Genomic DNA, 27,530 nt, shown 5'->3' on the forward strand with positions numbered 1-27,530 from the left:
TATGTGCTTTGGTATGTATTACTGATTTATGTATCACCCGATAGAATCTTTAGATACTAAATCTAATTTGCTCACAAATATTTTCTTATTAGGCCATATTATGTTTCTTCTTCTAGAGCCATTCACAATGGAGACATTATCATTCAGAAGCAATCTAACATGCACACAGCCCTTCCAAAAGTTAGATGAATTCTGAGAAAGAGAAATTCTGAAAACAGGAAGCTTGGAGATCAATCATGGAGCATAGGCTTCAGGAGAAGAGAAAGCAGCGCCACAGCTCGACTCTACTGGAACAAGTGAAAAGAATGAAAGAATCAGCCGAGATAATTGATGTTGTTCTAGTGGCAGAAGGTGAGAAGTTCCCTTGCCATAAGGTGGTGCTGGCCGCATTCAGCCCCTATTTCAGAGCCATGTTTACCTGTGGCTTGGCTGAATGCACCCAAAGAGAGGTCGTTCTGTATGACACCTCCGCAGAGAGCGTGTCCGTCCTGCTCCACTACATGTACAGCGCAGAGCTGCACCTCACCAACCAGAATGTGCAGACTGTGGCCGTTGCTGCCTATTTCATGCAGATGGAAGATGTCTTCTCTATATGTCAGAAGTACATGATGGACCATATGGATGCTTCCAATTGTGTGGGGATTTACTATTTTGCAAAGCACATTGGAGCAGAAGACTTATCAGATCAAGCAGGGAAATACTTGTTTCAGCACTTTGCTGAGGTGAGCTTGCAGGAAGAAATACTAGAGATTGAAGTCCAGCAACTGTTGACTCTCATAAAATCAGATGATCTGAATGTTTCCAGAGAGGAGAGCATTCTGGACCTCGTCATTAGATGGGTTAATCACAACAGAAACGCGCGGGTGGGCCACCTTATTGAGCTGCTGCAGCAAGTGAGACTGGTACTTGTCAGCCCTTCCTTTTTAGTGGAAGCCCGGAAAAGGAACACAATGATCCTGTGCAATTCAGAATGCAATGATATGTTTGAGAAAGCTTTGGAGACCATCAAGATATCGAGGCAACCTTCTCTCAGTCTGCGGTACGGCATGGAGACTACTAATCTCTTACTTTGCATTGGCAACAATTCGCTGGGCATTCGATCGAGACACGGCAGCTACGCGGACGCCAGCTTCTGTTACGCTCCTGCAACGCAGAAGACTTACTTCATTTCCTCCCCGAAGTACGGAGAGGGTTTAGGTTGTGTTTGTACTGGTGTGGTCACTGAGAACAATGATATTATTGTGGCAGGAGAAGCAAGCGCCGTCAAAATGTCCAGACAAAAGACCAGGAACATCGAAATTTATAGGTGTGTACATTCTGTCAGAAAATCCCTAGATTTTTAGTCTAAATAATGTTTCTGGGGACAAGACTATGAGATAAAAGATTCCTTCTCTAAAAGTTTGCACAAAGATTAATTACTCAAATCAGTTTGTCACAAATCTTCCTCATGGCACAATGAATTATACACATACAAACAAATCTTGATGCCTTTTCTCATGAAAGTATTTCCCGTGGTGGCATCCCTCGGTAAATGAGCTTGAGTAGATCCTAGGTCAATGCAGATCAACTCAAAACTCAACATTTAGCTAGGATTTTCTTTTCTAGACCATTAGCAGGGGTAAGGAGTCAAGAGAATCATCTGAGAAGTCCAGTAAGACAAGGATAATATTCTCCTATAAAGCTGTCGTGTTGATGATACCTCAGAGACAAAATGATAATGGTTGATAATTTAAAACTCTCATTCTGTTTTCACTCATGTCTTTTTCAGATGAACCTATTTTAAAGAAAATGGGAGCTTTTCAGGATTCAAGACTAAATGAAATGTAAAGGCAGCATTTAAAATTACAGGGGCCTAAATTTAACCAAGTAAATCTATAATGAGGCAGATGAAGTGTTCTTATTTTGAGCAGTGCTGAGCTCTCACTCTTCCCACTGACTTCATTGGAAACAGGGAATGAACAGCACATGCTAAGGGACCCCTACATTAATTAAGGTCAAGCCTCTTCCAAAGTGTCCCTAAAATTAGGCTCCTACATGCTAAAAATACTTGCCCTTGAAAACCCTGAACTCAGTTTTATAACTTCTCTTTAAGGAAGAAAACTCCTCTTGCCATTGTATCACTGAATAAACAAAGAAGACCAAGGGGGTAACGTTTGAAAACAAGCTGATCTGAGCGCAGTGAGTCAGGCCATTGACAACTTTGGATTTTCCTACAGATACCGCCAGCAAGGAAACCAGTGTTGGCACAGCCTGTGCACCACTCAGTTCCGTGAGCTCTATGCACTGGGCACTATCCATAACGATCTCTATATAATAGGAGGGCAAATGAAAATAAAAAATCAGTATCTGGTCACAAACTGTGTGGAGAAGTATTCCATGGAGCAAGACAGCTGGAGAAGCAGAGCACCTCTGCCCTTGCCATTGGCCTGCCACATGGTGGTGACGGTGAAGAACAAGCTCTACGTGCTGGGTGGCTGGACACCACAGGTTGATCAAAGTGCAAGTTACTTTGTTTGGTTTGGTTACTAACAATCAGAGCTATGCTTGGCTTATATGATATGCTTGGCATAACTTTATGGTGCTTCGTGCATAGGAAAAGTCTGTCAGTGATATGAGAAGAATAAATTGGTCCCATTCTTCTGACATCTTTAATAGGAAAACCAAAAAGGGCAAAGGAGAATAAATTCTGTATTTCATCATCTCCAGTGTAAAAGCCAACTTCTGGAAGGGCAGCTCTTTTGCAGAGACTTTCAGTGTAAGCCAGAATCTAAAGTGTATCTCTTGTGCTAATATGAGTTCTATTTGAAACAGTTACTGGGTTAAATACTGAAGACCTGAGTTTTGCAAAAAACAGAACTGAAATAATTAGGATGACATTTAGTACTTATCTGGCATTTTTGTGTCATCAGAGACTGGGAAAATGGATTAACTTCAGCCTTCCCTTATACATTGTCTTCTAACTATCAGGAAATAATGGTCTTTAAATCATATAGAGACTTTTAACAGAGCCTCATATTCAAAAAGCACATACAGAAATGAAATTCAGGGCCGGGTCTGAAATTCACAGACTGCTTGCCCTCTTTCATATGTCCCAATGTGAATTAAGGATGTTCTCATATTTTAATTGTTAAAGTAGAGGGTGTTTCCTGAAATTTAATATTGATCACTCAAGTTGGAGCCCCATATATATTTGACAAAGATGTAGGGTGTCCGCACTGCTGACTCTGTCATTTTCCAAATGTCATCGCATCTCATTGGCTTGTGATCTTTTGAAATAATTATTAGCATTAATAAATAAAAAGTATTTAAAAGTGAAAAGTACCTGGCAAAGAAGATTTCCACCTCTTTGGATATTTTGAGCATAGAAGTTCCCACATGGAATCAACAGAAAGATCAGAGAGTACTTGTGATACTAAAACAACGGAGCCAAGACACCTCTCTATTTTAAGAAGTAAAATATGAGAATATTCTTAACGTAGAAACAGTCTGTCTGTAAAAAGCTTGAACTGAAAGATTTGTTATATAACAAAGAGAGAATTAAAGTTAGACAACCAGTTTTGTCTTGCTTAATAGTTCTCCAGAACAGATTGTAAGGGGAGAAAGTGACTTGGAAGCACCAGCCGAGTACATTGAGCCAAGAACTATTTTAAAAAATACAGGCACCTGGAAAACACATGAAGCTGAAACCTGCCAATCAGTATGAACTGTGACAAAACACGGGAGTCTGGGTTTATACACAAAATGGCTTGAGATGAGCAGATTAATGCTAATTGGCTAAAAACTACAGCTTTGTAACATTACCACACTCAAAGCACCTGAAAATCTAATCTACTTTAAGAGCAACACTGCAGAGGTGCTGAATTCTCCTAGCATCCTCTTATCTGCTCGCATTCACCTTTTAGACGCTGCAATTGTATCAGTGTGAGTGCCACAGCTGCTCTGTGAAAGCATCTTGCTTTGTCAGGTCAGGAGTTGCCTCTATATTCAAGCAGCACTGAACGTTCCGTCAATCCTTAACAAACACTAATGATGCAGCATTGACAGAGTGCTGTAAATGTCTGTGTCCACTCACAGGACAGAGATAAATACATGTTCCCTTCCCACTCAGACTTCGCAATTGAAATAGGACAAGACAAGGCCAAGCCAGGACATAAAATAACAGCTTAGGAGGGCAAGGACTCGAATCTGCAGCTCTGGGCTGTCCTCACTGATGCCAGTGAGTTAAAAAACCCAAGGGTACTGGCTGCGAATGAAGCCCTGGTAACCGGTAGCTCTTAAAATGGCAGGAAGCATCTGGCGAGGGCTGAAAGGCAGGTTTCAGATCCTCGAGCGCACAGAAAGGACAGGGTTTTTTTCAGTGTATAAAGAACACAGTGTGCACTCTGAGATGGTTCACATTAAAGTTACCACAAAATTGAGGTAGGATGGAGTTTTCAGCGTGCCAAATGGTTTCTGCTCATAAGCATCCACTCACTCGGTGGTAAAAACGCCACGGCTTTCCCCTCCTTCAGTGAACAGTGAATGTCAGCGTCTCACACTCGCAGGGAGAGGGCATGCCCAAGGGCACTTATGGAGGAGGAACCGAGGGACTCTATATTTACTTTCCAGTCTTCCTCCTACTATCTTGTCCATCACATCAGTGTTGGAAAGGCTTTTGGGAAAAGGAAAATAACAAGCAAAGCAAGAACACTATAGCAACTTCACAGCAAAGTAGTTCTCTCCTTTTCATTATCTCGGCATGAAATTTTTCATCTTGAAATATTTCAGAACCCTCCTCCACAGGTTATTGCTTATATGCAAAGTTATCATACCAGAAAACACAATCCCTGTGCTATGCCAGAGAGGGAGAAAAAGGGGAATAAAGTTCAAGAGAAAAAGAGGAGTAGGAGTGAGGATAAAAAACATATTATGGCAGTAATGATGCAGCACGAGGTTAAGAGCTTATTATTAAAGCCATCGAAGGAGAAGACACAACAGTTGAATGACATGACACTGTTAGGTTGACTAACTAAATGTGCATGCTGGTTGAGAATAAGTTATGCATATAAACAGGTCTGAGAAAGACCAGCTAAGTTCTGCACGGTGACTCGTGGTGCAGTGTGAATAACAACAGAGACAGGAACTTAACCTTTAACGGGACGAAAAATACCTTAGAGAAGGTTTTTCCTTCCGTTATGAGGACTTCACATAGGCCTTGTGAAAGAGGCATGTCCTGTCGAGCTGGACCCGCGAGTGTTCTTTCATTACCCAAATCCCCAGCTTTATTGTGACAGGATATAAACACCCTGTTACTCATTGGCCTTCTTCAATGCATTTCTAGCTACAAGTCATGGCACTGCTAAACTGCAGTATGAATCACTTCACAGCCAGAATTGATGTGTTGATGTTATTTATCTGCTCAGCTGTCTGCTGTGATTAATTGCATGCAGGCGTGCGCAGAGGGCTCCAAATGTTGTATTATTATATGGCTGTCATATTTCATACAGATGGATCTGCCTGACGATGAGCCGGATCGATTAAGTAACAGAATGTTTCGGTACGACCCGGGCCAAGACAAATGGACAGAGTGCGCCCCAATGAAGTACTCCAAGTACCGCTTCAGCACAGCCGTAGTCAACAGCGAGATTTATGTCTTGGGTAAGAGGAAACAGTTTTTTAACAGATAGCACAATGACTATTTCTTTTTTTCCAGCAATTTGCCTCAGTGAAGTGAAATATCTCACCCTCTGCTACGTACTGTAGGACAGAGTACGTTTCACTGAATGGATAGTACTTTCTGGAGCTATTTTTTCCCCATGTAATTTCTTCCTTCCTTAATTCATGTAGATTAAATTAGTAAAAGTTTAGTGCTCTGGATTAATGTAGCAAGGATACCGTGCTTTTTAAACCACTTTTGTTTGGAGTATCAGTGTACTCTATAACTAAGAATGAATTCAAAAGATGGCTAGAGAAGCTGAAGTTGCGCGCCCAGCATCATAAAGGAAAGGTGCGAGTGAAAAGAGAATTTGGATCTCCAGTCAAAATGAAAATCATCTGTAAATTCTGATAAAATTTAATGAATCATTTTCTTCCACCTACCTCAGTGCAGATATACTTTTTTAGAAAGTCTAAATCTTTCATTTTGTCACTTTTAAAACAGGCAGAATGATATAATTAATGTTTGCATAATTTCTGTTCCCAAAGACCATTCCCACTTCTGCCTGAGCCAACAGAAAGAACATCACTTGCTGTTCTTGTTTGCACGAGCAAACATCTCAGAAAACCAAGACAAGCAAGAGATTTTTATGAAGAGAAAATAATCTGTAAGGCAGGAAGGGGAGGTGAAAAAGAAAGGTATTGTGAGCACTGGGAATGATACAGAGAAAACATTACAGACGCATCTTGGAAGGAGAATAAGAACCAGAAAAGTGACTAAGAGAATGAGAATTATAGAGAAAATGACAGTCATGCTACAAGTATGAATGGGACAGGCTTGAAGAAGTGTGAGAGACGCCTGCAAGGTCGGCTCATCCTCAGGTGCACTGGCATCACTCGCACACTCCATGCTCCGGGGTCCTTGGGCCATGGAGCAGCAGCGGTTACAGCAGCACCTTTTAATCCCCACTGCTTCAAATCACTCCTGCTTTCAAGCTTAGCAAAGTGAACACAGTAAATACGTCTTATCAAATGCATATACTTTTTGTTTTAGGGATGTTTTTGTTTTGCCTGGGTTGTTATTTACCAAGGATGGGAGTCCCAGTCCCTGCAATGGGGACCGTGTCGATGATGTCTAACAGAAGGCATTCTGCAGAAGGCTTCCTGGAGAGGTGTATCTAAGGTGCCTTTAGCCTTAAAACTGCCTGTGTCTTCATTTAGAAACATCTCTTCCTCTAAAGCGGCATAAGCCAGAGCCCCAGGAGAAAGGGTGAAAGGGGCACACACGCAAAAGAGATTTTCCCAAACAGAAAATCATTGTCAACAGCTCCTAGCAGGTGAACTTCAGCACGCTGTTAAATAAAGCAAGCGCTGGCCATTTAGGTTCAAAGGTGCTCTGAAAATGTGGAGGTTTCATCCTCCTTAAAAGGTTAAGTATATATCTATTTACTTATACTGATAATGATGCTGTAATGGGGCAGTGGAAGCTGCAGTAACAGTGGGGAAGAGAAAGGCTCTATTCAGGCGTTTCAGTAAGAACCATTCCAAGCTCAAGACCAAGAATTCTGTGATGATACAAGACAGTCGGGGAGGAAAACAGAGAGCTGTCTTGGGATGCTTGTGCTAAAACAGGCTGACAGGCACCTCCACCACAACCCTGACACTGCAACTTGTAAAAGCAGTGGTCAACTGGGAAAACTGCATCCATATTTTCACCTCAAAATCTCACAAAGCAAGAAGTGTATCGGAATGAATAGAGCAGTGAAATGTACAGCTTGTGCACAAAGCACAGAGTCTGAAAAGTGACTGTTAAAACAGCATTAAGGAGTTCCAAGTTTATGGTCTCTTACAAACTTTCCCATGAGTTTCACTAATATAAAACATAAAAAGCATCATTTTACTACATATTGCTGCCAGTGCTGCTCTTTTCAGGAAGCTGAATATTGACTTCTTTCTTACATGCCAGCCAGTACCAATAATATTTCTTTGTTGAGCAGATCTTTGTTAACAATTTTATTAGCATGTAAGCTGGAATCGAATTCTGTTTCCCATCACTTTGTTGCTTCACACTCCTCTGCATGAGCAGTCCTTATACCAGCAGTCTTAGGGGAACCAACACCCTGAATGCTGTCATTAACAATCTGTGGCACTGGACCCTTTGCTCCCATCACTAAATGTGCCTAAGCATGGGCAAGAGCACTGTCTGATCTTAGGTATAACAGTGTAAATCTGGGGTAATTCTACAGTAATGAACACATTTGTTTATAATTTATACCAAAGGATACTGCAAGCTGCTCCAGGGGGTAGATTTTTAAGAAAGATTGTGCTGTTTTTATGACTGCATTTTTGAACGTGCCCCCCTTCTAATGCCATGTGCACTGCAAGGTGGAAGTGCAGCAAACGCAGCCCCAGCTGAGCTAACTTCAGCTAGCCTGAATATCCGCTGTGGGGAAGACATTTTACATGGCCACGACACTGGGCTCCTGATCGTCTGTCTGCACAAGCCTGTGAGGATTATTATCCGTAAATTTGTAAAATTTGGTCAAAACTTGCCAAAAACTATTAGAGGACAGACAAAGTAATGCAAACACAGATACAGACCACGCATGTACCAAGTGTAATTGTGTAACTCTTGTTTCCTTAGGAAATCAAATAAAACTAGAGCTAATTTTTTAATCAAAAAATGAAGCTGACACCGAGCCAGGAATGGTGTGTCAAAAAATTCTCCTTTGAATAGACTATTTTAAATCCACCCATAGCTGCATGGATGGAACAATTTGGCTGGTACATTTTAATCAGCACGGACTGAAAATTCTGTAGAGGAGACTCTAAAGCAGTGTCAAACACCTCTCATAATGATGAAGCAATTTTCTAAAGAATTCTGTTTGAAAACAGCTTTACAGTCACTGATACTGGCATCTTATTCTGCCGGTATCACACACGGTCTCATCTCCAGCTGTAACCTCACACATGCCAACTGTAATTAAAATCTTACATGGAAAAGACACATTCCCTGCTTTATTCACGGTGACAAGTTCTTGTTACCTTGTGAATTCTCAGACTGTAGGGCTGCAAAATGGGTACCGTTTTCCTTTGGAAACAATTGCGATGGTATCGGCGGCTGGGCGGACAGACAGTTCATGACATTGGAAGCAACGTTTTGAAAGAGCTCTTAATCTGGCGGATGGAGTTACTTCATCATGCAGATGACATTCATGAGAGAATGAGAATGGAAAGAACTGAGGTTCATACTGACAGACCAAAGAATAGCACTGGTCATGAGAACGGTAAAACCACTGCAGCCTGTTCCGAGCTATGGATCCTTGGGACTTTACACTGTTCCACAGGGAATGTCGAGCACTGTGGGAGTCTAGAAAGATGCTGTCAAGGCTGATTTGTTCAGAAAGCCACATTCTGAAGAGAATCACAGCTCGTAGGTTGTCCTCACATCTTAGAGGTGTCTATATTCAGGCACAGTGGGCTAAGGCTTTTTTGCTACCTATGAGAGAAAGACTTTTAAGGAGCTTCTAGCATTGCCCTTCTAGCATTGCCCTCTCCCTTCAAACAGGGCTTTCCCATAGATGACTTGTGTATATACAGAACTTAAATATCTAGCAGGCTCCCATACAGTCTCAGTCACGAGTCACTGAAGTGGCAATTCAGAGACATTTGGATTCCCAAAAGAATCACTCCCTTCCCAGGTATCGTGTGCTCCTTGTGTAGGACAGTGTCTCCATAGGCTTCCCAGTCTGCCCTGATCTAAAAAGGTCGACTGGTGGTTTCTGAGGATGGACGAAGGAGAGGAAGGGAGGAAGGATGGAAGCAACAAAGTGAAAGACACATGCATTCTACAGGGACAAAATCCTGCTTCCCAGAAGTGAAAATATAAAGACATTCTTAGCTCTAGCTGAGTACATAAAATAACACTGCAGAGAGGCAGCACTTTTTTGAGCAATTCCTGAAAAGTCATTCATATCTTTAAAAAAAGTAAGACTGTCATCCCTTTCAGGTACAGTGACTGTGTACGGTCTGTACAGTTCCCAGCACATGCACGATTAAGTGGGACTCCAGAGCACAAATGAAAAATCACTACACTAGCCTGATCCTCTGCTATCATTTCTAAAATATGAATCTAATTCCTATCACAAATATGAAGCAAAAAGCATAAGTGGACTGCTAGCTTTGAATAAGATACCATAGCAGGATCTTTCATATACAAGCCTAATTTTATTCATATAGGTGTAAATTTGCTGCAAATCTTCTGATTTCAACCGTGTTGTCCCAGATTCATTTTGTTCTAAGATCAGAATCTGACACGTAGCCTTTGAAGTGTTAATTTTTGATGAGTCCCATTGGCGCAGAACACAGAGTACACAGTCACTGTCCAAAAACCCTTCCCAGTCTAATTGCCACCTCCAGCCTCTAAAATTCTAATGACCTAAATGGAATTATTCTAGAGTCTCCCTGATGGAAGGAAAATGAGAAACAGATTAGCGTTTTTTGTCTGAGTAATAGCATTTTTCGGGAACCTGTACATGAGTCTTTAATCAGCTATCCTGCAATATAATTGTCTGTTTGCGGTGTAATGTTCCTAGAGAACCTTTTGCTATTTATATGGTGTACATAACCCTTGTAAGTAAAGGAACAGCATTTCCTGAGGCTCAAAATCCTTTCTCCTATTCATCCCATTTGACTGGTCTTAGCTCTTTCTCTCCATATTTTCCCAGGAACATAACTATATTCGTTAGAAAGCCCAAGAAAGAGCTGTATTGTGCTCTTAATGACAGAGGCAATTGAGATACTTTTGGAAGAAAACCAGATGGGAGGGCTCTATTTAAGGTCATGCATTTTAATCTCTTGCTAAAAAAAAAAATCCTTTGCAGCTGAGTCTCTGAAAACTCATTACAGCTAATGGGTAAATTAGGAAAAGACCTGTCAAATGAATTAGCATGTATTAAAAAACATTCAGTAGAACTACAGTCTCTGGAATATAGGTCACTCATAAAAATGTTGTATCACCATGACAGCTTTAACCATGTGTTGCTTTTATGTTATATAATACCTGTTTTATAAATAAGAACAGAGAGAGAGACTTAAATAAGAAATCCTATTAGTAAAGATTTAGGAATGAAAGAATTTTTGCTTATCCTCCTTAGCTTGGCATCCTCACTCCCACCTCATTAAGACATGTCTTTTCCCTGAGTTCTTGCTGAGAGCTTCTTTTAAACGTTTTAAGCAGTTAAATGAGGTTCAGTTAAATACTGAATATCTCCATCAGAGAAAACTTACTTGAATATGTACTTTGGTGTCTCTCTGGAATGGAAAGCTTGTGCAGGATGGACTGGGAGGAGACAATTTAGTTTTCATGCTTCACTATTTAACTGAGTGTTTGAATAACATTCTTTAAAAATAAACATGTCTCTAAATGAGCTTTGGATTTCCAACAAGTGGCAGATAATGGGTCTCATTCTTCCCTGTTATTCCTGTGCAACAGGCCCTGCAGTGTGTGGGGAGGAACCAGAGGCGAAATCTGGTCTGATACATGGGATGAGAAACGCTCCCTATTCATTTAAGGATTGCCAAAGGAAAGGAAAGCAAGGCACTACAGGGAAACAGAAGGAACTGGAACTGAAGTGTTGACTGGGTTTCGGAAGACAATCATTTGGTTTTCTCAGCCCTGTTTCTAATCAATCTTTTGATCTCATGTCTTCCTACAAGCCACATTACATCATCTGCACTGCTCTCTGATAGTCAAGAATGACAGTGCTTCTCATTTCCGTAAGTGCCTGCCAGGACTAGCTTTATTGCTCCCTTCTTTCTCCATGAAACCAGTTACGCAGTCCCGCTTTAAAGAGGCTGAGAGAGTAATGTAAGTGCTGAGACTCTCAGCTGGAGTGCTGCTGGAGAGTAATGAAGGGAAATGTTACATAAGAGATTAGCACTATTAAATCCATTGTGTATTCTAGAGATCAATTTAATAGTGTATGATTTTATGGGAGGAGAAGAGGAGCAGGAGCTTAGATTTCACATGCATATTGGCAAACTACTCCTTTCTTCACCTATATTCGGTTCCCTTCAATAAAAATTCAAACAGGCACGAGGAAGAATACAGATTGCTCAGTATTGTGAATGCAGGGCTTAATCTCATGGCAAAGAATCACGGTGTGTCAGGACCCTGAGCGCACTGATAGGCCTTAACTACCCTGCCCGGCCTTACCTGGGGCCTCCGCTCACAACCCATGGGGCCACAAGTGGCTCTTTAGGCCAAGGCTGGGCTTTCAGCTTCTGCCTTTGCTCAGTGACTGCTGGAGTGGTTAGACTCTCATCCTTGACCACCCTGCTCTGCTCTGCTCTGCTCTGTGTGCCTGCCTCGGGTGGGGTGGGATGTGCCCCGATGCTGAGGCCCTGGGCCAGCTCAGCTTCCCCCAGGGACCAGCCCTGCTCCCGCTGCCTCCTCACATACTGCCCAGCTGGAAGATTGTGCCTTATCTCCAATTTTAGCTGTCTGTTTGTGAGGTAATCAAATTACAACGTATAAAGTCTGACATTAGAGGTCTTGATCACCATGCCCCTCTAAATGCAGGCTCCTTTTACTTCCATCTGGGTCATGAATAACCACCTAGGTATCATTTTGGTAAACTACCCCATCTGTTCACTGTGCACTGAGCAATCTAGATCTGCATCTGGATAGCTAACCTGAAAGCCACACTGGCCAGGTCGCACTCAGTTGCCTGGCAAATCCAGCCATGTGAGTGCTCAGTTTTTATGGATCAGTGCAGCTGTTACAGGAGTCAGTTCCAGTGATGCAAGTGAAGCCACCGGGCAAGTGCAGGTAGGAATATTCGCTATCTCTTGCAACTTAATTATATGCTAGCCCCTTCCTAGAGATACATATAGATAGAACGCACATTTAAGGCACTTATCTCCTTTGCATCAGCTGAGCTAATTATTTCCAGGGATGTTATTTACCCCTTCACAGAATTTCCCACTCTTCTGCTGAAAGGGCGTTCTGTTATTAGAACTGATGTGATTCAAAACACGTTTCGTCTTCTCAAATAAGAATGGAAGGAGGGGGAGGCAGCCGACCTAAAGCAAAGCAATATGTTTTGCCTCCAGCCAGTTAGGAACAGTGTGTGGGTACAGCAAGGCACAGAACATCTCATTGAAATTCTGAAAATGTAGTAATCCCATCACCTACCTTGCTTTGCTTTCTCGCATCAAAGGCTTGCCTTTTTTTATCCTGATTTCTTAATAACAATCATATATTGTGTTTATATATTTATTTTACTAATGGAGCTTCATGTTAAATTTAAAACCCATTAGAACCGCCGTGTACAGAGTGCCCTTGAAAGTAGGTTTGATTGTGGACTCATCGAGGCGTGATACAGAAAGCTCTCAAGCATTAATGGGTTTGTGAACACAAAGGTGGCTTCAGTGGCTTATTTTAGTCTTTCAGTGGTATCTGCAATATCTCCCAGGGAAAGCAAATAACATAAAAAGCCTAACATGTTGAAAGGGTGTATTTATAAGGGGAGGAACTGAGTTCTGGGATTAAATCCTCTTGTGTGATGGATGTGAAAATGACAGAAACGTTTAAAAATGCCAGTGAGAAATTCATCTCTCTGCAAAAAGGACATATAATCAGGCTATATGTGGAGAACTAAACTAGCTGGTGTTGAATTCACCTACTCTGTGACGAGAGGTGAATATGGCTTAATAATGTGAGACTCTTCACAGCGTCCATCCCAGTTCTTTGCAATTTGCCTCTTGAGCACCTTTTGGGATATCTGGGACCACAGGATTTATAGCTCTGTGCGGTTTAAGGTACAATCAAAAAAAAAAAAAAAAAAAAAAAAGCAGAAACGACCCCTCCTGGCCATGTTCTTTTGGCAGATCATTTGGTACAAGAGTCTCCCTCAAACGACCTACAACCCTCTGCTCTTTCTACTACTTTCATTCTTAGCCCCTTCAAGGTGGCCTCCATTTCATGCAGAGGCCCCCGCAGCAGCAAAGTATAAACCCTCTTGCCCAACTGCTGTGCCCAGAGAAGATGAAAATAAAGAGAATCCTCCTCGTCCCCATTGCCACTCCACACGTCCACGTTGTGCTTCTAATGGTTTCATAAATCTGTATAAAGGAGATAGGATGTTCTGGACCTTTGAGTGACTGAGTACAAAGCAGGGTGAACTGCCTGCCACATGAGGCTGCCTTCTTTTTGGTTTTGTTTTTTTTTTTTTTTCCTGCCAATTTGAAGTATTGCATGGCAGACACATTGTAGATATGAGGGATGGTCTGGTTAACATCAGAAGCCCCCACTCAGTTGCAGGTATGGGCTGATTCAAGCTTGAGAAGTCTTGAGACTCAAGCTTGAGAAGCTGATTCAAGTCTTGCTGATTTTTGTACTTGGGAAAAGGTTCGATCCGGCAGTCTCCAGAGAGAGGGGGAAAAAAGAAGGGGTTTGTCCAGGGAGGGATTCCGAACCGCTGCACGTGGGAACATGGCAGAGCACTGCTGGTAGGACCTAATATCCTTAGATTCCTTTGGAGACAGTAGTTCAGTGCTAGCACAACTTTAAAAGAGGAGATTGACATTTCTTCTATGAGTTTGACTTCTTGTTGTTTGGAACGTGATTTTTTTTTAAGCTTGAAAATTAAACTCCCATCTGATTTTCTTCTCATTTTCTATTTGCCAAGAACTTAGTTTTGTGTTTATTGTAAAATTAACCTGAAAATGGGTTTACCTCATATGGCTCAGGGTTTAAATAAAACTGAAATACTTTGTACCTTCAGGATTTTCCTTCTCTGAGTATAATAGGTTTAAAGGAGTTAAACTACTCAATGAAGGTTTTCTAAATGTTTGGAAAGATACGCTAGCTCTTAAACTGTTGTAAAGAAGCTCTAATGGGTCACTAGATGTTATTTCTCTAATAATTATACAAGGAAAATATTTGAGGGCTTCTCTCCTGGGTTGCCAGCTGAATGGCTTCATTAATTGGTGATCGTTAGGACTTTTTCCAGAAGTTAATAACTGCGCTGTATCAGTACTCAACCTGATTACATGATTATTTCTATTCTTTTCTGAGTTACTATGCCCTGCATCTACAGAACTTTGAAAATGACAATAATAATGCACTAAAAAAAAAAATCCATTATGCTTCCAGAAAAGTTCTGGAGCATTCTGGCTACTGGCACCAATGAAATAAGGCAATTAGGAAAGCTGTTCAATTGACTATGATATGCTGTACATGTGCCCTAGCTGGTACTGTTCTTCCTCTAATTGAACAATTCCTCTCAACTGAACAATAGGCTCTTTCATTCTTCAGATGAAGACTCTGCTTAGGGGTGAGTGGATATTGTTGAGCGTAGTACAGTAACATCCACGGTAACTCTAAAGCAGCTAGCTTGACAACCAGCAGCACTCTGTCTTTGGCACCATGCAGCATCTTTTGAGCACATCAGATTCATCTGCAGGGAACTTTCATATCACTGGTTCCCATTGAAAATTGCCTTGGATATCTCCCTCTAGCCTATGCTGCACTCTATAGTCTGTATATACTGTGTATGTACATCACTAAGCTCAGCGCAAGGAAAGCTTTCAACTGATGATAATGAACACTGGATTTGGTTCTTACTTTGCTGCTTTGATGCAGGCCTAAGTGCTTTACCTGTCTCAAAAAAACAGCACAGCCAAATTCAGAGCATTATGCTCCCTTCTGACATGTTGCCTCTTGCAAATACTTCTGGAGAGTGCATAAAATGTTAAAAAAAAAAAAAAAAAAAAAAAGAACACAGTCCTAATTAAGAGGCAGCTGGAAAACCATGTGTGAGTCTATCTGAACGGTATTATTTATTTGATAGATCATATTAACAGCACTGTGCTGGAGCAATGTTATTTTAAAAGCAGCCTCCCCAACCTTGCACAGGTTATATTTGCAGTCATTACCTTTCCCACATGCAAAGGCACAATTACACACAGTACCATCCCCTGCAGTTTGCACAACTGAGTAGCCCTACAAGTGTGTCTGGAAAGCTAGCCCTGCAAGTGGGAACTGCATGCACATCATTGCCATTTTATGTTTACAAGTGGTCACAGCCATACACATGCACAAAAGAGCCGCTGTCACATGCCATGAGTGCTCATTACAGGGTACTGTACCCATGGGCACAGATGGAAAACCTGCCTGGATAGATATGTCAGCATATTAATTCAGGAGAAGTAAGGGCTGTGAATTCAAAATCTGGATTTGATCACTGGGAAGAATTTTGCAACGCAGTGTTCACACTATGTTTTGGGTGTACTCTATTTGCAGCATGCTGTGATATGTGGCGTGGTATATGTGGCCTGTTGCAGTACATCCCAGCAAACAAAACAAGGATCTGTCTCAATGCTGCAGACAGACTTCAGGCGCTCTAATTAACCCATCCACTGTCGGACTGGTCACAAATAGCTCAATTGGCACACTGGCAAATCAGACAATTTTGTCTCTTGAAGTTGACTTCCTTTGAGAAAAGGATGAAATCTTTTTCTTTTGTTGAAAAAGATGCAAGTAAACTGAAATGATCGTTGGTTAAGAAGTTTGTGGGTAAAACTGAGTAGCAACAGCAACAGAAAAAAAATGGATACACTGCAACTCAATGCTAGTGATCTGTTCAGTGATAATAACAGCGATAATAGCTGTGATAGTCAGAAAACAAGACAAAATACCTTTGCTTTTTGAAGACATGCCGCTTGTCCTTCTTTTGATATCAAGCTTCAGAAAGGTGCTTGCCTGAATGTTTGTAGATAATGTGCACTGCAAGTTCACTTTCTAGCAAGCTTTGGAGCTGAAAAAAAGGAAAAGGAGTGCAATAAGAACATGTGAATAAAAAATAACACATCCAACACTGCAACACAGTGCAAGCCTGTGGCTGCTATAGTTGACCTAGGTATCTTCTTTTGCAGGAGGAATTGGGTGCCTCGGTCGCGACAGGGGACAGACACGGAACTGTCTTGATGCCGTGGAGATATACAACCCCGACGGGGACTTCTGGAGAGATGGCCCTGCGATGCCTTCGCCTCTCCTCTCCTTACGCACCAACTCCACAAGCGCAGGCTCCGTGGACGGGAAGCTGTACCTCTGCGGAGGATTTCGCGGAGCAGGTACTGAAATGAGTCTGAAATTCCTTACCTAGCTCAAACCAACTTCACTGTGAAACTGCCACGAATTCATGACCTAGTAACGCTGACATCAGGAGGTGCAGGCACGTTCTGGAACCACACAGCTCATTCAGCCCTTTGGACTGTTGGCTCCTAGTGTCAATATGAATTGTTCCACAGTTTGTCCTCTGTTGATTTTTTTTGTTGATTTTTTTCCCCCTCTCTTCCCCCAACAAGAATATTTATGGAAGTTTATGAACTTCACTATAGCTGTCCACACGTATGAGCTCTGTAGAATTCTGGCTCTATGTCCAGAGCTACTGAGCTCCAGAGCTGCTGAGCTCAGACTCTCAGCACATGATAAAACATTTAAGAACTTGAGCATTTTTTAAGATTAAGGCACTATCCATCTGTCTTTAGCCAAGATATCTGGATCTGTCTACTTACATGATTTCCATTACTGCTGTGATGAAAGAGCTCATGAATTTAGTGAGTTCTCTGGGTAGAGAACTGAGGTACAAAGAGACTAGAATTCCCAGGATCAGTGATTTCAAGTAAGCCTATCTGTATGTTCCCCTTTTTTGAAGTCTTCCAACTCCAGCTGTGCTTGATTCTGCTCTTTGTCTTGCAGCTAACTGTACTGGCACAGGTTTGTGTGGATAGCATGCGCTAAGTAAACCTCCAGGGTTGCTAACCATTACTGTTTTCCCTATAAATGCCAATAGTATCACAGAACACACAGACTTAAGCTCTCCTGCTGTAGCACCTGCTGCCCCATTTCCTTTCTAGGAGAAGCAGTAATACAGATAGAGTGTCACTCAGGCTCACTGTTGCCCAGAATGTCCACATGGTATCACTGGGCGACATGTCCTCCACCTACCATGACACCAATTTCACTGACTTTTACTTACAAAACAAATCCAAATCTTTGAGTTCTTGCATACCAGAACGATGATTACTTTCCTGCTGGTTGACAATTCACCTCCCTTTCATTTGCTCTTCTTTGAAGAAGTTGCTCCCTGAAAACAGCAGCATGGCTGCTGCCTAAAAGGTATGTTCCTGTGTCAGCTCTGATAGAAACTGTGTAGCAGCAGAACACTTGTGACACAGCACTGTGCTTCTCTAGCAATCTTTGTGCCATCGTATTTTTCAAGTATTTGTGGAAAAGCCTAAGGTTAGTGGCTACAAATCACAAAAGGCAGACGCTTGCATTGGCAGGTGAAGTGATTTCATTCAGGATGACTAACAGATTAATACGGCATCTTCTGAACAAGGTGGCTTCAAAACCAGAAAAGTATTCTCTACATAACAGCAACACGTTGTGTCACAGTCCTGTGTAAAGAGTAGTACCAGGGGAGGTTCAAAGTCCACCTATGGATTTCAAGATGGCCAGCTTTTTTACATTTGTATAATGCCAGCACAATAGGGTCCTGATTCTTGACTGTACTAATGCAAGCTATATAACCATGTGCAGAACTCCCCTGCACTAGAAGACTATTATCTGGATCACAAATAAAAAAGGTAGAGTTTGAAAATGCCAGAATAGGTTTGAAAAACCTATTCTGACCCCCTATGTGTGCATTTGTATATTAGCTAACAAATAGTATGTGATTGTGCTGTTAGATATTGCTATGACATCTATTAACAAGGGAGCCAAAATAAGATTCTCATTGGCAACCGCAGATCAGATATACCCAAACGTTTAAGGAGCTGACAGGAAGCTGTGCCTTAAAGATCGGGTTCTTAATATGACCTTCAATTTATTAAAGGGATTTTAAAATCTTTGTAACAATCAGAATTCCATTTTCCATCATCATAAAGGCTTGCACCCAAGTCACCTGCACTGGACATTTGCATTTCCCATCACAGAACTAATGTTTGTTCATTACAATAAATGATTAGCAAGCCAGAAGCAAAGGTGGGTGGACGTCACAGACTCGGCCCATAGAGATGTAGCCTGTTTCTCAACCTGGTCCCTGCCTTCCCTGCACGTTGGGCAGTGTGAAGGATGTGGAGAAGGACGGGCTGAAGAAGAGAGGGTTTCTGGTGTCACAGGGGACCTTTGAGAGGGTGGCTTCACAATTACAGTTCTTGAAGATATTCACAGAACAGCAAGCGCTGCTGCTGCCTTCGCAGCAGGATTAGGTAGCATAGAGGGTTATTGCACATAGGCTTGCTTTTAGTTTTGGGGGTTTCTTGGCATGCCATTTAAGTTCTCATGAGGGAGGCAACTAAGGGAGGATGTTCCAGTTTTACAAAACCTTGTAATTTTGTTTTAATCAAGGATGATTTTGGAACAAGCTGGGGACACAGCTGTAGTCTCTGGGTTTTGTGCTTGCTGAACTCTGAAGGGCTGCTGTGAAGCCTGCAAGTATGATTGCTTCTTCTTTAAAAAAAAAAAAAAAATCTACAGTGAGAAGCCCACATATATAAGGGCCAGCAACCAATCCCCCACGCACTGCCCGAGCCCAAGTCCCTGGCTTCAACCTGCCTTTGCATTTACTTAAAGGCCTCTTGATCCCGCAGTGTGAAAGCTGCTCTGCCAAGGAGGCGGTGGCACTTCCACGTCACTCGTGTTCGCTCCATGCTGTTTGCCCTCCTGTGTATTGATCAGAACGGAATTACAGGCGTCGTACACCAGCACGAAGCTGAAAAGTAACGGCCTGAGAGCCCTTCAGTTTGAATGGAGAGACGAGCACTACTGCCCTCTCAGATCCCATCTCTGAGTAACCCACGGGATACTGCACAGAGGGTGGGGATGCCTACAGGATCCTATAGAGTGCCTATACAGCCCTCTCACAAATCTTTAAGTCTGAAGGATGGCAGCTGGACTAGCAATAATAACATTCCCAGGAACATAGGGAGAGGAACTGCAGTAATAATGAACACCCAACAAATCATTTCTGTTTTGTTTTAGTTTTCTGCTTTAATCTGACTTGCAAAACTACTCCATTCAGCCCGTAGTTCATACGTCTTAGTATTACTAAAACTATTACTATGGCAAATTAATCTGCTAGTCCATGACAGATGGCTCCAGCACACACAGCCCAATGTCATAAATGTTGACTGACATAAGCAGTATTACAGCACTCAGCAAAATATTCAGAAAATGGCTATTAGTTCACAGTTCTGCACAGAGCACATGCGCTAATCATTGTCTGAATATTCAAAATGACAGAACAAGCAATAACCAGCTCACTTTCTAATTGTTAAAATATGTTGCTGCATTTACTGCTGTAGCTATAGATTCCAAACTAGCCTTTGCAAATGGATGGAGTAATATTCTTGTCGACAAGCTTTCCTTTGCCTTTACATAGAACTAAAATCTGACACCTGCACAGGTTGACAGCTATTAATGTTCGTGTGCGTCTGGCAGGAGCAAACTCATTAGTGTGGTAAGCAAGGCTAAGGTAGGAAGCATTATACATGTATAAAATGCCTGCCAGACCAACCTCCCTTTTCCTTTGACTGTTTCTTTGAATAATAAATATTTTTTCGGTTAAAATAATGAAGGCAACGGTGTGCATCTGTGTTTGCTGGGGCTGCTTTGTTTGCTTTCTTTGTTAGCTTAGTGGAGACACAGGTCTGTTGAATTTGTGCTGCTGCCCCACAAATATGGACCGTTTCTAGAGACCAGATGCTGTGCATTGTGATTCTACAAAACAAAACAAAAAGCCCAGAACAAACCAAACCAACACACCAGCAGATATCTACCTGCCCCAGATGCATTTGCTCGTCTCGTTTCCATGTACATAAATTGCAATCCATACTTTGGACCAGCAGCCAGCCTGCAGCTGTGCAGAACCATGCAGTAATTACTATATTCCAGCTGAGCTAATGGGGCCGTATCTCCACACTATCCTCTCCCGACAGTGGATTAGCTTAATAGTTACTTATTTCGACTAATCTGCCATACAGGTTGCTCCCTTCAGTCTCATCCATTATGTAATTTAGCTGGATAATTATTGTTATCCTTGTGGGTTTTTTTTAATTTTTATTATTATTATAGTGGTTATGGTACATTACTGGAATCAGACTAAATTTAGCCATATTAAGGAGCTTGGCACAATAAATCCGGCAGTTGGGAAGTTTGGGGGATGAAGGATTGGAGCAAGCGCTGTTTCTCGGGCACCTTGCTATGTTCCCTGCTAAATAAAGCAGAAAGGCAACCTCCTGGCTGCCTATTTACAGCACTGTTTGTTTCTCTCAGAATTTACTGGGCAGCGATGAATAATTAAAGTTCCCCTTCCCACAGTTGTTACCATTGAATAAATCCTGAATAAGGGATTCAGGGCCCCGAGTTGTGTCCATCAGCGCAGCCCAGGTGCCCAGTGTGGCCGCAGACCCTTCAGCAGCCTCTCCCGGTGCCCGGCACGGCCGGGAGCTGCGCTCGGACCCCGGGGCCGGAGAGTCCCCTTCCCGGGACTGCTGCCCGCCTGCCCGGCCCCCATTAGCTAGAGACTCGCTGCAGTAAATAAGGCCAATGCAGGGCACCATGCACTTCATATCTAAATTTGCCCCTGTATCTGACAGAGCGTATTAGTAATCCAGTCATGTTTCTTACCACGCCCATGCTTAGCTTATAAAGGGTTAATAAATGATTAATAGATATTTTAATGCATTTTAATTAATTGCTGGAGAGGTCAATAGGTTGTTTCGGAACATGGCTTACAGCCATGTATGACATCTTCTATTGTGTTCATAACTGCCTGTCATGCATGCTGTCTAAACATGCTTTATATAATCTATTAATAATGTATTAACCCATTGTAAAGCGTTTAGAAACAGTATCTTCAGATGGCCTGAGCCATTAATTCTTGTTTTGGTTGTGTAATCTTTATTCATATGAATGGTGCATTGACTTTGAGAGCCCCGATCTTGCTGCTATTGAAATCTGATTCAGTCGCCAGCTTCGGTGTTAGCCGGACCGGCCTCAGACGACCGTTTGGGAGGCCTAGCCTGTGAGCTGCAGCTACTGCAAAGACCTTAAAAGCTGCAGGAAAAAATGGCTGAAATAACTGAATGAGAAGCTCCTTCCTACAGACTGACACATTCTCCTTTGTCGTTTTTTAAATTTTAACATATATTGATTTGTGAGTGAAGGGACTAACTGTGAAAGTATGGTCCTGCAGAGCTACACAGCAGAGCAAGAGGAGCAAAAGGTCTAGGCTAGGAGAGTCTCTTACCTTACTCCATGCAGGTGCTCTGCGAACAGTGAGCTGTAAATTCAAGTCCCAGCCTTCCTTCCAGCTTTGCCTCTGCCTGGTGGGATGCGCTGGCTTGGTGCTTAACACCAAGAAGGCTGGCCAGCATGTTAAGCAGCCAAGCCAAGTACCCTCTCCTGTGTATTCCCTGCGTGCTTCTGCCCACAGGCATAGATGATGGATGTATTTGACCCAGCAAGGGGTGTTCTCTGTGCTGTGCTAACAACACTGGTAGAGTTAGGGGGTAGCTCACACACACATGGCATTGAAGGCCAGAGACTTGATGAACTTACTCTTTTTTCCTACTGCAAACTGGGAACTACAACATCTGGTGCTAATGATCTAAATGCACTTTTATCTCATCGCAACACAAACATGAATTCCCAAGTCACCTAACTTTACATCACGTAATTACGAAAGCAGCTATTAGTGGCAAGGAAGATAAGCAGCAGAGGTTTATCCATCCACTTGAAATCACTGTCTGCTCTCTGGTACAGAAAAGACGTGTGAAAACAGGCACAAACCAGCACTGGAGGCGAGTTGCTTCAAGGCAACTCTGGCATGACTCTTGGGTGACAAGGACTTGGGAAGCTACAGAAAGAAAAATCTGAATAAACATTTTCTGGTCAGCTTAGGGATGAGGCACTGGCAAGCACACAGTGATGGGTGAGGGCTTTTTCAGTGGAAAGAGGAGAGCAGGCAGTTAATAATTTAACCACTATAGCTTTAGTGGCTTTTTTAAACACTGATTTATAGCTTATGATGATAAGGCACACTGGGGACCGTGGGAGCTAGAAAGGTGAAAGTGCTGTGACAACCTAAGAAAAATGGCAGGGCTGCTATCAGCAGGAGCTGGGGAGAGAAGCCCGTGCAAAAGTGTCCCGGGGCACAGAGCTCCCGGGCAGGGACAGTGTGTGACACCGGGCTACGCCAATACTGCACAAGGTGAATCCACACATGGGTGCCTGGCCCTGCTCTGGATAAACTCGGTTACTGCCTGGCTGCCATACAAGACTGGGTCAATGTGGCTGTGCTGCACCTAGCACCCAGGGGAACCTGCTCAAAACTGCTCTGGAAACTTCTCCCTCCAAGGACACATGCAGCAACCCCAGGAGCTGTGACCAGGCAAACGCCTCAGCATCTCTATAACTCTGTCTCCTCACCCATAAGATAAACTCTATTAGCCCACATCAATGGGATGCTGTAAGAAATTATTAAATATTGGCCACAATTCAGTGAACTTGCCATAAATTTAACTGCAGTGAACTGAAATTCAGCATGAATTTTTTTTTCTCCCTGTGAATTCTCCGTCCTGGGCACTAAACTGGCTACAAAAATGTGGATTTTTTGGTGCTGACTTAACAGCAGCCTAGCTGTGCGGTTCAAGGTCTACATGGAGTATACATTTTCCTTCTGCTTAGCTCTTTGATGTCCGTCTCCCTTTAAAAGCAAACAAGCAAACAAAACCACTAATCATTGTACTGGAATGCTCCATTACAAATAGAACAGAGAAAAGAAAACCAAAAGAGACCAAAAGTCCTAATAAATATTATATTCACAAGGGAAAATCATCTCTCTCTCCACTCCCATCCCCATTATGTATGGAATGCAGTTAAAAAAAAAAAAAAAAAAAAAGACAAAACAGATCAAATATTTATAATGTTGCCTGCAGGCATTCTGTGGGTCTTTCCATGTATGGTCCATCCTGATTTATGGTCCACTGTGATTCAAATAGCATGAGAAAACACACAAAACAGAGTAAAGTCTGGCCATATCTGGGGAGGGAAGTAAATCTGAAAGTAAGTTTTTAAAAAGGTAAACTTAATTGTGTATATGGAGAGGAAGCAATCATTTCACTGATTTACTCCCTTCCTTGTGGAAATACGATTCTAATACTTATCAATTAAACACATATTCAAGTATAACTGTACTGACAGAGCTCAGAGTTTCTATTAAAATACCACAACTTTTGGTGTGCTTAGATTCATGCTGGAGTAAATGTTCCTTATCCCAGTTTAGCCTTTTTATTTGCTCCACAGGGATAGCCATACTGCTATAAACACTGCACTGGTTTAAAAGGGTCTATATTACACATAGGTTTGTATTTTACTATCTCAGTGATTCAAATACAGCTAAAGTGGGTTTACTGTTATGCAGAAAAAAATGTAGTGAAAAAGTAAAAGTTTCAGAACTTGTTTCCGCAGCTAAAAAAGAATCTGCAGAAAAATACTACCTCACTATGTATAAGATGTGGAAACACTTGGCACTGAAATGCTTTCACTAGGTAAGGTGGTTATCTGGTAAGTGATACAGAATAATGCTATATATGACAGGGAATTCTATGATGAGACTTTTTAAAAGAATAATCTCTGCAATAAAGCCCATTTCTATTTGTAGATATCACCTTACTCTCTTTTAAGCTAAACTGACTGCTAAGATAGGAGAAAAGGAGATAGACTGTCTTTTTAAGGAGAAAATTGCAATTACAATGAGATGAACCAATTAGGCAGAACATGAAACTATTAGGTGCAATAGGTATAACCCTTGGTGCCCAAATCCAGTATTAGAATAAGGAATCAAAGGTGACAAACTTCCAGAATTTTTTCTTTGAAAAACTCCTGCCTGGCCCAAGAAAAGGACTTCAGATTTCAGCTTTAATTTTCTTTCTTCTTTTCTCTTTTTTTTTTTTTTTTTTTAGGGGAGGGACACTTTTAGAAATATGACTGTATTGTGAGCAGTGTTTTTCCTTGCATGAACTCTCAGATCCAAAGGGAGCTGTTTCCTTTTAAATTAAACTAGATAAGACTACAGAAATGATTGTTTCCCCTGTTTCAACAACATAGACTCTTTTTATCTTCCAAGGGTTAAGAGTTAACAACCACTCCATGTGCTGGAAAGCAGAATTTGTAGAGAAGGGAACAAAACCAGTTACAACATTCCACAGAAAAGGGAAACAAAGGACCCTAAAGGTTATGAGTCACCAGGGTCAGGAAAAGACATAGCAGGGCTTGTAAGGAAGGGTTGCTGAACCTGCCTTTGATGTTTTAATTATGATTTTTTTCTGAAGTGTTCCAATCAGCCACAAAATGTTTGAAACATTTCCAGTGTTTGAGTTGTTCCTCTGATTATCTCATTTTTGTCATAGTCTATGCCAAAGGAAAAAAAAAAAAAAAAGGCCAGGCATGATAATTTATTGCATAAAGGAGATGATCTAATAATAAACACAAGGACTGGAGCCTCCCATGCTTACAGCTCTTGTCTGCTTGTGTCTTCATAGAAAAAAACTGTTCACTTTGCAGGGTCACATAAAAATAAGATCTCTGCTGATACCTGCACACCATTTGTTTCCAATCTAGCCTTTGTGTTCCAGTCTCTCTCTCTCCACATGTAACTGAGTATTTTAGCAATTTGCTGTCTGCTTCCACGGATGAATGCTGTCTTCCTACCTATTATTCTCCTTTATTTAATGAACTATCCAGGTTTGATAAGCAAACATTCACCTTTTTTTTTTTTTTTTGATTTCTGTGAACTGAAGAAAGTAATGGAATAAGGACTACTTATCTAAGGTCAAATTCCCCGAGACTGATGTTAGTCACACAGGCCAGCACTTGGACCAACAAAAATTATATATTTCTTGAATTCATGTTTGTTTTTCCTTCTTCCAAAACTGAATGTGACATAACTGAGAGGAAAACAAGCAGGGGCTCTCAACTACGGGATAGAAACACTGTATTTTACTTCTTTCTCAGGTGAGAATGATCAGAGCTGATAGATGGTTGATGAAGGGCTTCTTTAGAAATATGACTAACAAAAAAAACACATACTTGCATAAAGCCAAGTCAAGATAGCCACAATTCCCACGTATATGCATGATCTACAGCAAAACAGAAATTACCCTGATTATTTCAATGCAGAAACAGATTTTGAAAATCCCAAAAGACTTGTTTCCTCCTCAAATGTGGCCTCCTCAAATGCCAGAACTACTTGTAAAAGGAGCCCTAGGAGCATTTTGAACCTCACAGCACTAAGTAATCATAGCACCAATGCACGTAAATGATAACATGACCTTACAGATAAGTAGACTCTCAAGACAGCTGCCTGCCCTAGACAGTTACTAGAAATGCAAGATGGTTCTTTAAGTAATATTAGAGAATAATAATAAATAAATAAATAATACAAGAGCATTCTGGAAGGAGGAGTTAAATGGGAACACCAGTCTGGACTCTGCCCAGCTTGTCACCAGCCGGTCAAGTCTCAATATACTGTTGAGTATTTCATGTTTCTTGCTGTGACAGCAGTTCTCCTGTGGGCTGTGAAATGTCTGTGCTTGATGGTCTTTGAGCCCCGGCTTCTAACAAAGCTACAGCGATTCACTGGAAGGCAGGCAGGGAGACTGCTAGCAACACAGGCATGTCCTCAAAGTAAGAAAAGTTTAGATTAAGGTAACTTGCTGTGAGAAGGCAACTTTGAAATGAAAAGAAAAATGAGGCAAAATGATAGTCACTTCCTTTTTTAGAAGAGAACTTGGCTTTAAGCAACAGAATTGCTGGAGAGCTCAGACTTGTGTTAGCAAAGAAAGGCTTTTCCTTTCTACAAGAAGTTTAACGCAGCACTGCGGGCTGACATCACAGCTCGCCCTGCATGGCGAGTCTTTTGTTATGTTTTCTTAGGTTCAGTGAAAAGCTCCTTTTCTTAAGATTGTCTGTGAATTAATAGCATTGTTCTAACTTGACTGTTCATGACAGCTTCCTCAGATCTCCTGAATAGCTAACGTGTATTTAAGGCCCTGGAGACTTATTTCTGCCCTGTTCCCCTCCCAAATCAAAGGATGCCCAGACGTTGTACCCAAGAAAAGCTGTAATAATGGCACACTCCCAGGAGCCTCACAGCTGCATTTAGTCTGGGGCAAAGAAAAGACAGCATCCCGCATGCAGGCGTACTCATCTTCCCCACCAACAGGCTATGCTCCATCTCAATCTGAGTATTTGGCAATCGATCACACAATGAAACGGCACCTGAATCCTTGGGCCGGTTGCAGCACGTTGTGTTTTTGTCTCACAGTGTGAGGACTGAATAGCTCTCTATCTGCACTACTTAGTTTGCCATGCATTGACAAACTAATATACTTCTTGAACAGCATAATGAACCACGAAAAGAACATCTTCATGGTCACCTTACAGTAAGGTAGTAGTCATAACTGCAGAAACTTGTTTGATCCCATTTGGCTTCACTTCTGAGTCCTGCTGTTGCTACTGTTTTTCAGCTCGTCATGAAGTTATTACCAAAGAGATCCTTGAACTGGATACGTGGGAGAACCAGTGGAACGTGGCGGCCATCAATGTCCTCATGCATGACAGCTATGACGTCTGCCTGGTTGCTAGGCTGAATCCACGAGACCTTATCCCTCCTCCACCGGATTTATTGGCCCAATAGAAGTACAGTGACTCCAAGCCCCTCCGGATTCTGCTGAGAACAAAGAATTTGGAGAAACATGTGCTGACCTAACTCAGGATGACAGCTGAGTCCCATGGAGAGAGGCCTGCAACATGTGCTTAA

At 41.9% G+C, this 27,530-nt stretch overlaps 1 protein-coding gene across 1 annotated transcript; it reads left to right on the forward strand.

The window, feature by feature from the left end:
- The first annotated feature begins 218 nt into the window (after positions 1-218).
- KBTBD12 (kelch repeat and BTB domain containing 12) lies at positions 219-27,407 on the forward strand. The gene is made up of 5 exons (XM_026052702.1): positions 219-1,306; positions 2,217-2,487; positions 5,487-5,637; positions 16,576-16,773; positions 27,238-27,407. The coding sequence occupies exons 1-5, from the start codon at positions 237-239 to the stop codon at positions 27,405-27,407; spliced, it is 1,860 nt and encodes a 619-aa protein (XP_025908487.1). The 5' UTR covers positions 219-236.
- The last annotated feature ends 123 nt before the right edge of the window (positions 27,408-27,530 follow it).

The sequence above is a fragment of the Nothoprocta perdicaria genome, unplaced genomic scaffold (assembly GCF_003342845.1).
Source record: "Nothoprocta perdicaria isolate Ctin4 unplaced genomic scaffold, notPer1 scaffold_9, whole genome shotgun sequence".
Lineage (NCBI taxonomy): Eukaryota > Metazoa > Chordata > Aves > Tinamiformes > Tinamidae > Nothoprocta > Nothoprocta perdicaria.

Coding starts and splice junctions, on each gene's coding strand:
- KBTBD12 (XM_026052702.1), top strand. CDS start 237: ATGGAGCATAGGCTTCAGGAGAAGAGAAAGCAGCGCCACAGCTCGACT. Junction 1,307..2,216: donor AGGAACATCGAAATTTATAG/GTGTGTACATTC, acceptor ATTTTCCTACAG/ATACCGCCAGCAAGGAAACC. Junction 5,638..16,575: donor CAGCGAGATTTATGTCTTGG/GTAAGAGGAAAC, acceptor CTTCTTTTGCAG/GAGGAATTGGGTGCCTCGGT.